The sequence below is a fragment of the Balaenoptera borealis genome (genome assembly GCF_965194805.1).
Source record: "Balaenoptera borealis genome assembly, chromosome: X".
NCBI lineage: Eukaryota > Metazoa > Chordata > Mammalia > Artiodactyla > Balaenopteridae > Balaenoptera > Balaenoptera borealis.
In genome coordinates, this window is record NC_138881.1 from 115,694,236 (window position 1) to 115,707,506 (window position 13,271).

General features: G+C 45.2%; 1 protein-coding gene across 6 annotated transcripts in view; it reads right to left on the bottom strand.

Moving 5' to 3' along the window:
- FGF13 (fibroblast growth factor 13) overlaps positions 1-13,271 on the bottom strand; it is a 533,641-nt gene that overhangs the window by 72,529 nt on the left and 447,841 nt on the right. For 5 of the 6 annotated variants that reach the window (XM_082376182.1, XM_082376177.1, XM_082376178.1 and 2 more), the window contains one exon: positions 4,084-4,194. In XM_082376182.1, the coding sequence (XP_082232308.1) occupies positions 4,084-4,194 (111 nt within the window). Of the gene's footprint in view, positions 1-4,083; positions 4,195-6,100; positions 6,984-13,271 lie in introns of those variants that run through there. The other variant, XM_082376180.1, reaches the window with a different exon arrangement.

The window sequence follows — 13,271 nt, forward strand, 5'->3', positions numbered from 1 at the left end:
GCACAGATTGCGAGCCAGGATCTAATGCTGTATTTGACCATGCAGTGCCTGGGAATGAAGTCTGATCTCATTGAGCATGTCACGTATCCGTTCTGTCTCTTTCTGTTGATGGTACCTTGCTCACGGCAGGGGCTCCACGCACATTTGTGGACTGCTAGCAATCTGTACGGTGAAACCATGATAATATTACATTTTTGGAATGTAATAGATCACAATCCCATTATATAAAAGCTCATAGTTTTAAATTCTGATATCTAAAAAACCAAATGAAACCAAACAAAAACCTCCATATGGGTTTGGCTTAAAAGCCATACCACTAGACAACTAGAACACCAGTGTATGTCTGAATCCTAGTTTAGTCAAACTAATAGATGATAATAGATGATAGATGACAGGTAATAAAGGGCACTCAGAAATGTTTCTAGAACTTCATTTTTTACAATATTCTGAACCTTCTTAGTTCTCTGAATGCAGGTGGTAACAAGCAAAAAACAGAGAGAAAGAGAGAGAGAAATATTTGATTTTCACTGTGTGCCCCAACTCCTCTCTGATGTGGGTTTTAATGGGCAATAAAATGCTTAAGTCCCAAACATCAGATAGCAGTAGGAGGAAGAGAAGCAAAGAACATCAGTAACCCATGCCCGGCATTATGTATTCCTGAATAATGGTATGAACTCTATAGTGGCCATGGATTTTTCACTATGTACCATAAATTTCTGTGAAGCCTGATTCAAAAACAAAAGATACCACTCTAAAATAAAGAACTGAAGAGAGCAGCAAAAGTGGAGAGTGACGGGTGATACCAGTCCAATCTTTTTTCTTTAGACATTCAAGATAGATCATAAAACAGGTTTGTTTAAAGTCTGTCTAAAGGGACAGTATTTCCAGATAAAAATGCAAAGAAATTACATCAAGGGTGAGCTTGCACAGGTTCAATATTCTCCAATATGCCTTTGCTTCTCTAAATCTGGAGTACTTCATGGACGTAAGATATTATTTTGATTAGGATGAAAATATGCTAAACATGAAAAGAAAACAATTGATTTTATTTGTTTATCTAAAACACATTCATTAAACACCTAATATCTCTTTTTCCATTTCTGTCAAAATTTTGAAGAAGATTTTAATAAATAAAAGGGCCTTCGTTTCTTGTTTTCTGTTGTGTCTACGTAAAAACAATTAAACTCCTTCTACCTCGAAGGGACCATTTTTCTCAGAGATGTGCACACAGTTGGCACTCAGTGTTTGCCGAATACGAAAGTGAAGCCATCCTTTTTTATCAGTTGGGTTAAGATCAATTTCTCAAAGGGAGTAATTTAAAAAGTATATATTAATGTAGATTGGAAAGACTTGACCCGTTGAACTGGTAACACTACTGGAGTTTTGAAAGGAAAGCTGCCTATTCTAACATCGCCCTCATTGAACCCATGGCAGATATAATGAAACCACTCCTTTGAAATGTCTATCATCTTTTCCTTTTCAGGGGGCAATAGATAATTTACAATGGTTGACTTGCTCATGATGAGAGTTTATTGGACTAACATTTATCATTGTAATAAAGCTATCTAAGGTCAGCTTGAATGCATAATATCAAACATATGTTTTTAGAAATAGATGTATCTGGGTAAACGTGAACTGATTTGTTTTACCATGATCTGGCTTACCATGCCAGGATTAAAATATCATAAAATCAACCACGTCGAATTAAGTGAGAAAAAAATGAAAAATCCAAAAAATTAATAAAAATAAGAAAAATATAAACATAATACCAGGAATGCATATTAAGGAAATAGTATAAAAATGAAAAAGTGATAGTTGGGAAAAAAAAAAACTTGTATTTTTGTTCCACTCATTTAAAATAATTAATTAAATAATGAATGCCAAGAAAATTGCTTGGCTTAGGGGAAAAAGAAAAGAAGCCATCTGCATGGCTAAATTTCCATTTTAATGATGATCATTTTAATGATCACTTTAACCATTAAACATTCTTGTTTCATGATGACTTACACCCTACAATGTACTTAAGTGGGAAGAAAAGCTAGCTCTCCGGCCCCTGGTTATACTTGGCAGCATAGGTAGAGTGAAGCCCCACAGACCTGCTACTTATTTTGAGATACTTTTCATTTGTATGCTTCATGTGATGGTAATACCATCAGCTGACTCACCTCTCATTATTTCATTGTGCCTAAACACAGATTCCGGCTCTTTAAAGGCCTGAAAATATCATTAGTATACAGAAATGCCATGCATATCAGTCAGTTATAAGACAACCACAAGGCACAAGCTATGCGTATGCAGGAATTGAAAAGTAAAACCTACTACCTGATTCCATAGTTAAGAAAGGGAGCCTTGATTTACATACATTTATGTGTGTGTGTCCGTGTGTGTCTGTGTGTCTATATCTATGTGTGTGTAATATCCTAAAATGACTACATATACAGTGTGATCTTGATGCGTGTGCTGTATTGCTGTTTATAAACAAATGAATTGTCTGGGGTTTTTTTTTTTCCTTTTCAGGAAACGCATGCGAACATTGGACCCAAAATAACTTTTTCACTGATTTCCATCTGCAAAAAACGTTAAAAGTAGATGGGGGGAAAACCTGACCGGGTGGGGCTCATTCGCAGCTGATCGTGAACTTCCTTCCAATAATGCCCAATGAATCCGTTTTGCTGAGGCACTTTGGAAAACGGAGCAGCTTACATCCCCTAATTTCTTTCCCAAACACCGATTTAAACATACAATTTATGGGAATGTTTTATTACTGGTCATAATGGACTCATGTCTGTTATAGGAGAGCAGTAAAACCCTCTAGTTACCCTTGACTCATTTTTTTCAAATAGAAGAAAGAGTATGCATGAAAGAACATCTAGCATACTCATTGTAGAACTTCAGTATCACAACAGCAACACTGCATTTTGCAAAACAGTGCAAAAAACTAGTAAACCATTAAGTATGGAACATTTTCATCCTAGGTACCAACAGAGCTTTCTTTAAGGGTAATTAAAGGTGACTTCTTCTTGAGGTCTTGCCTTGGCCATCAATCAGCCCAGGAAGCTTTCTTAAAAGATGTGAAATACTTTTAACACTCAACATTGGAACCCTTGTCTATGGCTTTATTGTCTCTAGCCCCACATCTCTGAAAATGCTGCAGAGGACTTGTTAGCATTCAGATGGGCTTTCCTCGGCAATGGGACTATTTCTGGGAAACTAACAAAGTCTGAGGGAAATGCAATATAAATTAGGGAAAATCGGGAAGGAGTGGTGAGAACGAGGTGGTTTAGCCTGATGGAACATTGAATAGGTAGGTCTGCAGCAACCTGCTAATTGCAAAACCCCACCAATTATTACCATTGAAGAGGGCGTTACTATTTGTGAGTTTATGTTTTGATGACTCCAAATAAAGCGTATGTAACAAAAGGTTATATAATATCTTGGAATCACTGTCCTTCAGTAATTGGAAATAAAATTGACTTTCTTTTTGATGTGTTTCTCTTTTAGGTTCACCATGATGGTCTCCAATTGGGTCCTAAGACCACGGTTAAAAATAAAGCGCTCAAAGAAATGTCTTTACCCACCTGTGGAGGTATCTCAGTGTTAAAATCCCAATTAGTCTGAGAGTTATCAGTGTCTGTGGAGGCGGGGGAAGCAGTAGTGAAAGCTTGTAATGATGAATTCTCCTGACATGAAACCTCTCCTCTCTCTTGGGATGAGACCGGTTCTTAAGAGTAGAGATAACCGTGCTATTTCAGGATCAGTGTGTGGGTGAGTAAATTTTCTGTGGGAAAAAAGTAATAAAATCCAAAGGACAGCCATAAATCTATCCAGATTACCATGGAGATGACATTTGGATTGTTCTTTAGATGGTGTCAACATTATTTGCTACAGTTCACTATTCTAGATATTTTCATGTTCCCCTTCCTTTAGGTTAACCTGCTGAAACAGGATTATATAGTGTTGACCCTATTTTGGATTTGCTTTGGGATTTAGCAAGGGTTGTTTATTTAAAAAAAAAAGAAAGAAAGAAAACACAATGTCAGCAACATGCTGGGATATGCTATTATTTATTTTGCAGTCACTTACTGTAAGTGCTGTCCTCATCTTTCGTGCCATCAATGGTTCCATCTGCCTGCAGCTGCAAGTGGTAACCTTGTCGGCTGTATAGTTTGGTAACTATACCCTTAAGCTGAGGCTCTGCAAGGAGAAGGATGGTTTGGATCAATTGATAAGTTGTACATATATAGTTGAAAAGACTCAGATTTCAGAACTCTAATTTTATTTACAAATTTTAGTGGAAAAGGTCAAATGACACTTTTAAAGAGTCCCCTGAAAGAAAGAAAACAAACAAACTCCAAGCTTCAGAACCAATCTCCGAACTGAAGAAACATTTGATTTCTACCTGGTAACACTGGTAAAGCCCTAAAGCTACTGACAGCAGAGACAGTTTCTGATAGCGTGTCCTTTGGCTTACAGAGCGGCACTCTATCTCATTGAGCATTCGAAATGGGTTGGCAAATGGCATATTCTGCCTTTTAACAACGTGCTACTTCTCATGTGGAAGGAAAAGGAGAAATACTAAGATGATTTAGAGTGGTTTACCAAGCAGGGACCAAAAACACAGTAGCAAAGATTTCCCTCAGAAATACCACAATTTGAATAAAGAATTCCCTCCATTCTAAGAAGGTTGAAAACTCATAAATAACCTGGAACCCCATCAAAGGACTTCTACTTAGAAAATTGAGCCGCGATACAAAAAAAGGGGGAGGGGAGACTAAAACAACCATTATCATACCCTATCGTATTAATTCTCCTTAGGGAAAATGGGTGCAAAGCGCAGGGGTTTTGTTGGTGGGGAGGAAAGAAGATTAGTTCATATTTATTTTCAAATTTCGTATCAAATATAATTATCCAAAAATGTGTTCTCAAAATGATTTTCAATTATGAATCACCATAGATTAATGAAGTGCCTCATTTATCAATAACAGCCATGTTATCCAAAATTTGCTTTCATTGAATACAGACACCTGCACTGAAATGATATTTACGTGACTATTCAGGCCACATAATCATGCTTTGCCACCGCTTAAACCTGTTTAAAAACAAGCCTAATTTACAGCTAATGCCTTAAAAACTTCGAGCAAGCAGAAAATGTGTGTCTGCATTTCTATTCCAGGATGTGTAGAACACACAAATAGCGAAATAACGGATTGATGAATAAGTCTGAAATTCCGTGATATTTATCTAGTAAAAGGAAGAAAATAGCGTAAAGGATTCATTTGGTTAAGAATAGCCAAATAAGCTGCCTCTACGCCTGAAGGTCTACCTTGACGCAACCCGACTCCTCTAGCTGTGTGAATTTCCCCTGGCACGGGAATACCGCGCTACTCTTCTCACTGAATAGGCTCAAAAGGACCCACGATCTGGCTCTGAGTTTAAACTCTCTTCAATCCTGCATTTTAGTAGCAAGTAACCACAGTTTGACTAGTCTCAACCAGATCACTAAGCTCTTTGCCACAGGTACTAGGAATCCACCCCCTTCTCTCCAGCAAATATTTCAAAGCTGCACCACAAGTCTGACCCGATAAGCTTAAAAGTGATCAAAGAAACAGAATGCCTAGATAGCGGAAGCCCACGGCCCTTGGGGGTGGAAGCTGGAAGGGAAGGGTCAGAGCTTCGGGGGTGAAGGCAAGGGAGGGATTCCCCGGGTTTCCTGGGGTAGGGGGTGGGCAGGGGTCTGCCCAGCTCCGCGCCTGCAATTAACACGCCACTCACGCGATAGCCACGTCTGGGTCACGCCTGCCCAGAGCCCACGGGCTTGCACACATATGGCCTGTCTGAAGCTGACTGCGCGCCCGCTGGGCAGGGTATGCCCCCAGGCTCTGCGCCTGTCCCACGGCAGTTGCAATGCAGCAAGCCTGTTACTGTTACGAAGGAGGCGAGAAAGCGATCGCTTCCCACGCACGCACACCGGCTAGGTGGCCACATCCGCACTAGATGGGCCGCCGACAAACTCACCTCCGCTTCCATCCACGCCCCCCAGCCCCCTCCACACCCGTAAAGTACGGGGGCCCGAAAAAGCCAGCCAAGAGCCCCTTCCAACCTGGTCTCCTTCTGCGCCTCTTCTTGGAGCCGAAGAGTTTGACCCGGGAAAAGACGTTTAACTTGTTTTTGTCGCAGCTGGTCTTGCCTTTGCTGGGGCTGCTGACACACTTGCAGGCGTTCGATTTCTCGCGCTCCCGGGCTTGTCGCTTCTGCCGGATGAGCGAGCTGGCGATAGCCGCCGCCATGGCCACGACGCCCACCACCACCACTTCTTTCCCGGCCCCTCTCCGGGCTCGCCTCCTCCTCCCGCTCCTCCGCCGCTCGTCCGCTCGGTCTCGCGCCTCCGCCGCCTGCGTCTCCGGAGCCGGCGCTCGCCCGGGCTTCTCCGCGCTCGGGCTTCAGCCGAGGAGGGGGCTCAGCATGCCGGCCGAGCTCCTCCGGCGGTGGTCCGGATCCCGCGCGGGCTGCCGGCTGCCTGGGTCCGAGCCGACGCCACAGCCCCGGGCCGGGATCGCGGGCGAGACTGCCAGGCGGAGGCAGAGCTGCGCGAGTGCGTGCGCTCGGCCCCTGCGCCCCGAGGACACTGTGCGAGTCCAAGTGGCTCGGGTCGGAGTTTGGCGGCACCCACCGCCCGGTGCCGCGCGGCGGGGGCCGGAGGAGGGAGGCAGGCGGAGGGAGGGAGCGCGGGCGGGAGAGAGGCCGGGAGCGCGGGCGGCAGCAGGGAGGGGGGGATGGAGGAAGCGCGCGGGGGAGCGCGCCCTCGCCCTGGCCCCTCCGAGCCTCCGACTAGTCCTTGCAACTTCTTGGCCTGCCGATCGGGAAAAGTTGGCCTGTGCCAGCTTTCCGCCGGGGCTCAAACAGGTAATGGCCTTGCATCTTCGCTGCCGCCGCTGCCGCCGCTGCTGCTCTGGGCGCGGCACAGACTCAGTATAGGAATTCTGTCGCCGCAGGCACCCTCCGGAAGAGCGCGACGGCCTCCCGCGGCCCCCTCCCCCGGCGGCCCCTCCCTCCCGGAGCCCAGCCCGCTGGCTCCCGGCCGCGGGCCGCCCCCACCCGCCCCACCCCCCAAGTCCCCGCGGGCCGCTCGGGCTAACACCTGTAGGGGCTCAATCTCCCCAACCCTTCTCTCCTCTTCCCCGAAGGAGCTCCGGGAGGAAACAGTGATGGAGGAGGCAGCGGGATGAGGCAGTTGGGTTGGAGGAGCCGGGGCTTGCTCGGAGATGGGGGCGGCGGAGTGGGATGTTCCGTTAGTGTGTGACTCTTAGCCGGCCAGGTTACGCCCGGGCTGGAGCCCCCGCCCCAGGCTCGGACTCACAACACCCGCTCCCCTCCAAACACAGCCTCGCTGAGGGTTTTCGCATGGCGACACTCGGAGCCGTTTAGGAAGGAGGCCGGGGCTCGCAGCCTGCTTTAGCCCCCGCGGCCGCGGCAGCAGCAGTAGCAGCAGCAGAAGCCACTGCAGAGCTGCGCCCGCACGCCACGCTGCCACCCGCTGGTTTCTGCTGACTTTTCATTTCAGGCCAATTTGTGCGGCCCGAACCCCGTTTTTCCTCTCCACAAAACAGAAGGCGCCCCCTCATCATTCTGTTCGGCTTTGGGATCCAAACAAAGAGCTTGGGTCGTGTACCATAAGCAGCATCTGGGAAATGCAGAGCTGAGCCTCTTTATTTAAGCTCTGGCGCGTCTCCAATATCCAACTTCCCCCCCCCCCCCTGCTCCTCAAGCTCAGGCAGCCTGCCTCCCTCCAATTCAGGAATCGAGTCTGGCTTGTTGCTCACTTCACTCAATTCACAAGTTCTGTCCCTTCCCTGTTCTATATTTTAACCTGGAGAAGAAAGAAGGAATTTTGAGGTCAAATGTAACAAAAAGAATAGTCCGTCCACATCCCTCCCTTCAAACAGACATGATTGTTCTACTGTGTTACTTGATTTCTGATGCCAGAAAGGAAGCCCCCCAATAGTAAGTCTGCTCCAACGTGAAGCTACCACTATGCTGTTTACTGGACCTCCACCCCTTTTCAGATCTTTTCAGAATTGATACAGATGCAAAAGCAAATGCCTAGACTCTGGTCCTTTCCTGAGCTCTTTTGCCTGAACCTCAACTAAGAAACTGAAATCTTTCAGGCTTCTTAGCCCATCAGAGTTGAATCACTCGAACCTTCTGTAAATTTCATTGCTCCACCGGGGAAGCTGCCGCCACCTCCCTTCCGCCTTTCCCTAATCTTGAAGTGTCTCTTGCCCTGTCAGAAGCACGATTATGTGTCTGCTAAGGTGGGCGGGGGTGAAGGCGCAGGCACTGAAATGGATAGATACAGGAGAATGATGCCGAACGGTCTGAAATTCCCTGCAGGTTAGTCTACCGCTCCTTTGTGCTTTGCACTTTCCCAAAAGAAAAGGGAGGACAAGGTAGGAGAGTTTTAGCACCTCAAGCCCATCGAAGTATCTTCAGACTTGAATTCACCTGGGAAAAACCCTGGTCTGCTCCCACGGAACTCTGAACACCTTGAAAATTGGGACTGGGGCTTGGTCACCACTATATTCCCACCTCCTGGCACAGCTCCTGTCACATGAGTTATGCTCAGTACAAGTTTATTGAAAATAATTGACAAATGACTGATCGATACTGATTCTGAAGGGTAGGAAGATGTTCCCTGGCTCAGAATGTATGTGATTTGAATTCCAAGTACCACGAAGGGAAATAATCTCACCAAAAGAGGGGTCAAAAGGAGCTGTGACCAGGACCAAATATTTGGGGTGTGGGACGGACAGTTAAGAGATTCCTACTCACTGGTCATGTTTTTACCTTCTGCTGAGTACCAACTCCAAGGGCCTTTTTTTTTTTTTTTTCTTTCTTTCCTCTTGCTTCTCTCTAGGGACCTTGCACCAAAGCAGGCATGACAAAGCTAAAGAAAGCCAGAGTTCTGATTCAGGCAAGGGACAGAACTTGGGAAGAATGAGGGAATGGTACTGAGAAAATGAGGAGGGCTTTCCCACGCTCTTTCCTCCGCTTCTCCACCGGGAGAGCACTCATTGTTTGCCTGTCCAAATGCCATTCACAAGGTATTTTCAGGTGGGTATTTGAGGTAGACAGGCACGAAGAAGACTTCAGGAATATATAATGAACGGGAGGGGCACGTCATTACAAAGTCACAAACACAAACATGTAAATACACCAACTCTGTCACTAACCCGTACCCACCACCCCAGGCTTTTTTTTTTTTTTTTTAATACATTAGAGAATTAAACTCTATGCCATGAGCATGGAACCACTGGGTCAAAGCTGATAACCAAATGATTCTATGGGTGTTTATAGATATCTTTCTTGCTCTAACGTCTCTTGAAAAATGAGAGGTATGGGGGAACCAGACTTTCTCTCTGTCCCATGTCCCTGTCAGCCCATAAAATGTACTTCTGCCTATTTATATCCCCCCTTTATTCTTTCAACTCCATGGGCAGGAAAACGAATGACGTGTGATGGGTGAGACTAGAGATAGGGGCACTAACTCTCTGTGGTGTGTCTGCCTACAGACCACACGTGTTCTCCTGTCTCCTTCAGTGAGAGAACTCACAGAGGCCTGTCACTGGAGAAGGATCGTGGTGGGCAGGGGCCCGCGGGGAGGGACTGAATGAAAGCCATTTTGACTTTGGGTCCAAACTGTATCGTACAATCACTTTAACCACTAATGAAGCAGATATTTTCATCCTTTCCTAACTCTCATGTGTATTTCTCAGGTGCTCTCAGAGAAGAGTGTGAATATAACTCTGAAACCCTCAAAGCAGATCTGTGCTAAAACCCCATTCATCTTTTTATTTTTAAAAGACTTTTTTGATGTGGACAATTTTTTTTGAAGTCTTTATTGAATTTGTTACAATATTGCTTCTGTTTTATGGCCGCGAGGCATGTGGGATCCTAGCTCCCCCGACCAGGGATTGAACCTGCACCCCCTGCATTGGAAGGCAAAGTCTTAACCACCGGACCGCCAGGGAAGTCCCAAAACCCCATTCATCTTGGGAAGGCAATAGTGAAAGAAAGACTCACAGGCCACCCTAGAGAAGCATATTTTGCCTTTCCTTTCTGTCCTACTGCCACCCCAGGCCAGCAGCATGACATGTCAGTGGGAGGATGAATAAAGAACATTCCTCTGACACTTCCAAAGTGCCTTTTTCTCCCGTCTTGCTCTGTTCCTACCAGTTGACCCTGCACCCTTGTTAGGGAACGTCCTGGATCTCCTGCAGATCCAGAGTTTCAATTCTTCCTGCTTAACTCCAAGGCTCCCAACTCCTCTATGCTAGGTGGGCCTACTCGCTGCAGCTCCTCCCAGACCTTTGCTCCCCACTGCCCTATCCACCAAGCTCTCTCCTCCATCCGATTCAGGAAGAAAGCATCCTTGGCTCCTTTCTCCAAGTCAACTCACCAAGAGTTCTAGCCTGGGAGACAGGAGGCATACCTTTGAATCCTGTCTCTACCACTAACTGGCTGTGTGACCTTGGGCATGTCATATCTCCTGTTGGGGCTTCATTTTTCCCACCTTTATTTATTTTTTTAAAATACTTATTTATTGATTTGGCTGGGCCAGATCTTAGTTGTGGCATGCGGGACCTCTTAGTTGCAGCATGCAGGCTCTCAGTTGTGGCATGTGGGGTCTAGTTCCCTGACCAGGGGTCGAACCCAGGCCCCCTGCATTGGGAGCATGGAGTCTTAACCACTGGACCACCAGGGAAGTCCAAGTTTTCCCATCTTTAAAATCATCCTTGAGACTTGATGAATGGCTTTCAAATCGTATCCTGCAGAGCCCTAAGAGTACACAGATGTAAGTTCCCTCACCCATGTTTCAACCATAGCACTTCTTTCCTCTCTTTTATATACTGGGGCTCATTGTGTGATTTCTTATGAAAAAGATAAAAATCAAAAGATTCCACTACTAAAAACAAAACATTTGAAGACCTCTGGATGAGATGTTCTGGAAAGTCTTTTGGGCCCTGGGAGCCTACGATTTTTCTGCCTGTGCCCTACCTCTTCATCTTGCCCTCAAGATGGCATCTTGCCATCTTCCTCCTACCTCTTCATCTTGCCCTCCTCATACTTGCCCTCTGCCCTTTCTCTTCCCATCCCATCGGAATATAAAGTCCACATGGGATCCCCAAGAAAAATATGAGTCTCTTCGGCTCCATTCCCCATGGGTTCACTTGAGAAGCAGGCTTTGGCATTCTTTTCAGGGAGAGTTATGTGAGTTATCAGAGCAGAGAATGCTGATTGTTGTCTGCCAATCTCTCTTGGCAGGCCTTGGCGGAGCTGGAAAGAAGCTGGGGGGACCTGCTCTTAAGAGGCATCTCCAGGAGAGAGGCAGAAACCCAAACAGATGTGACTGTGATGAGTAAAAACGAGAGAATTCACACAGCCTAATCAGGAGCAGCCTCAGTACTTTCTGAGCAGGAAGGAACGGGCTGTGTTTCTAAAACTCTGAAAAGATTTCAAACACCCTTCCTCCATGAAGATAAACATACTCGGAGCCACTTGCCAGTTGGCTCTCCAACTTCACTGACAGTCCATCAGAACATCTCAGTGACCCGTTAGTTACCAGGTCAAGGACTGATGATGAGCTCAAAGGGAGGGAAGGGGGGCAGGTTCAAGTGCACCACGGTCAAGCAACACGGGGATCCGGCTGGTAACTGAGTAGGGCAGCAGAGGGGGTATTGAGGAGACTGGGCAGCAAGCACCACCTTTTGTCGTCTATTTAATTATGTCCAAAAGCCGAGAGAAACGACTGGATAGAAATACAAATGAGGAGATTAGAGAAACGCCATTAGCAAAGGCTCCGGCCACTTAACTCCAACCAGGAAGAAAAATGAAATTTAAGGAAATCTCATCAATGTCACACTGGAATTCTAGAGACAGAAAGAATGACTACTGTATTCTGTAACATAACCTGACAAATTTATTAGCTGGCAAAGAGTCTCTCCTAGTCAGATCATTTAGGGGAATTATGCTTCAGAAACAAAGATCTCCAGAATCAGTTTTTTAGCAATTGATTAGCTCTCCTGATTTGCATTCGGAATGAAAAGCCAGGGAACCCTAGGCTTGCGCTGCTCTAGAATAGTGGGGTTGGTCTTCATTATGTCCCCTTTCTGAGATCATTCTCTCAATACTTAAGCTATAGAATGTACTGAAGCCACCTCTGGTTTATATTTAAATCAAATAAATAAATAGATAGATAGATAAATAAATAAATAAATAAAATCAACTGGGAACACACTAATTAATTCTGATCCTTAAGAGGAAAAATCCTATAACCCATATAAAAATTTCATTGTGCAGTCATAATTTACGAACATTAAAACCATAAAGCACCCTGATGGTATTAATCATATCTATGAATTCAGCTCTTTGCCATTTTAATTAGCCATAGCAGCTGCAACATCAAGAGTTCAAGGCCCCTGATTACCTGCTTGGTCATTTTAATCAAGAAAACCTGGAGAGGACATGGAAGCAACCTAAGTGCCCATTGACAGATGAATGGATAAAGAAGAAGTGGCACATATATACAATGGAATATTACTCAGCCATAAAAACAAACGAAATTAAGTTATTAGTAGTGAGGTGGATGGGCCTAGAGTCTGTCACACACAGTGAAGTAAGTCAGAAAGAGAAAAACAAATATCGTATGCTAAGATACATATATGGAATCTAAAAAAAAAAAATGTTCTGAAGAACCTAGGGGCAGGACAGGAATAAAGATGCAGATGTAGAGAATGGACTTGAGGACGCGGGGAGGGGTAAGGGTAAGCTGGGATGAAGTGAGAGAGTGGCATGGACATATGTACACTACCAAATGTAAAATAGATAGCTAGTGGGAAGCAGCCGCATAGCACAGGGAGATCAGCTCGGTGGTTTGTGACCACCTAGAAGGGTGCGATAAGGAGGGTGGGAGGGAGACGCAAGAGGGAGGGGATATGGGGATATACATATGCATATAGCTGATTCACTTTGTTATACAGCAGACACTAACACAACATTGTAAAGCAATTATACTGCAATAAAGATGTTAAAAAAAAAGAAAAAGAAAACCTGGAGAAAAATATCGTATTGCTGGGGTGGAAGTTTCTCCCTTGATCATTCGGAGAGAGGAAGGATCACAAGAAAATGAGCTTAAGCTTCAAGATGTGGGGATTGAAGTTTTGTACAAAGAAAACATTCTTTTCAGGAAGGGTTGTCAAATACCATAGCCGATT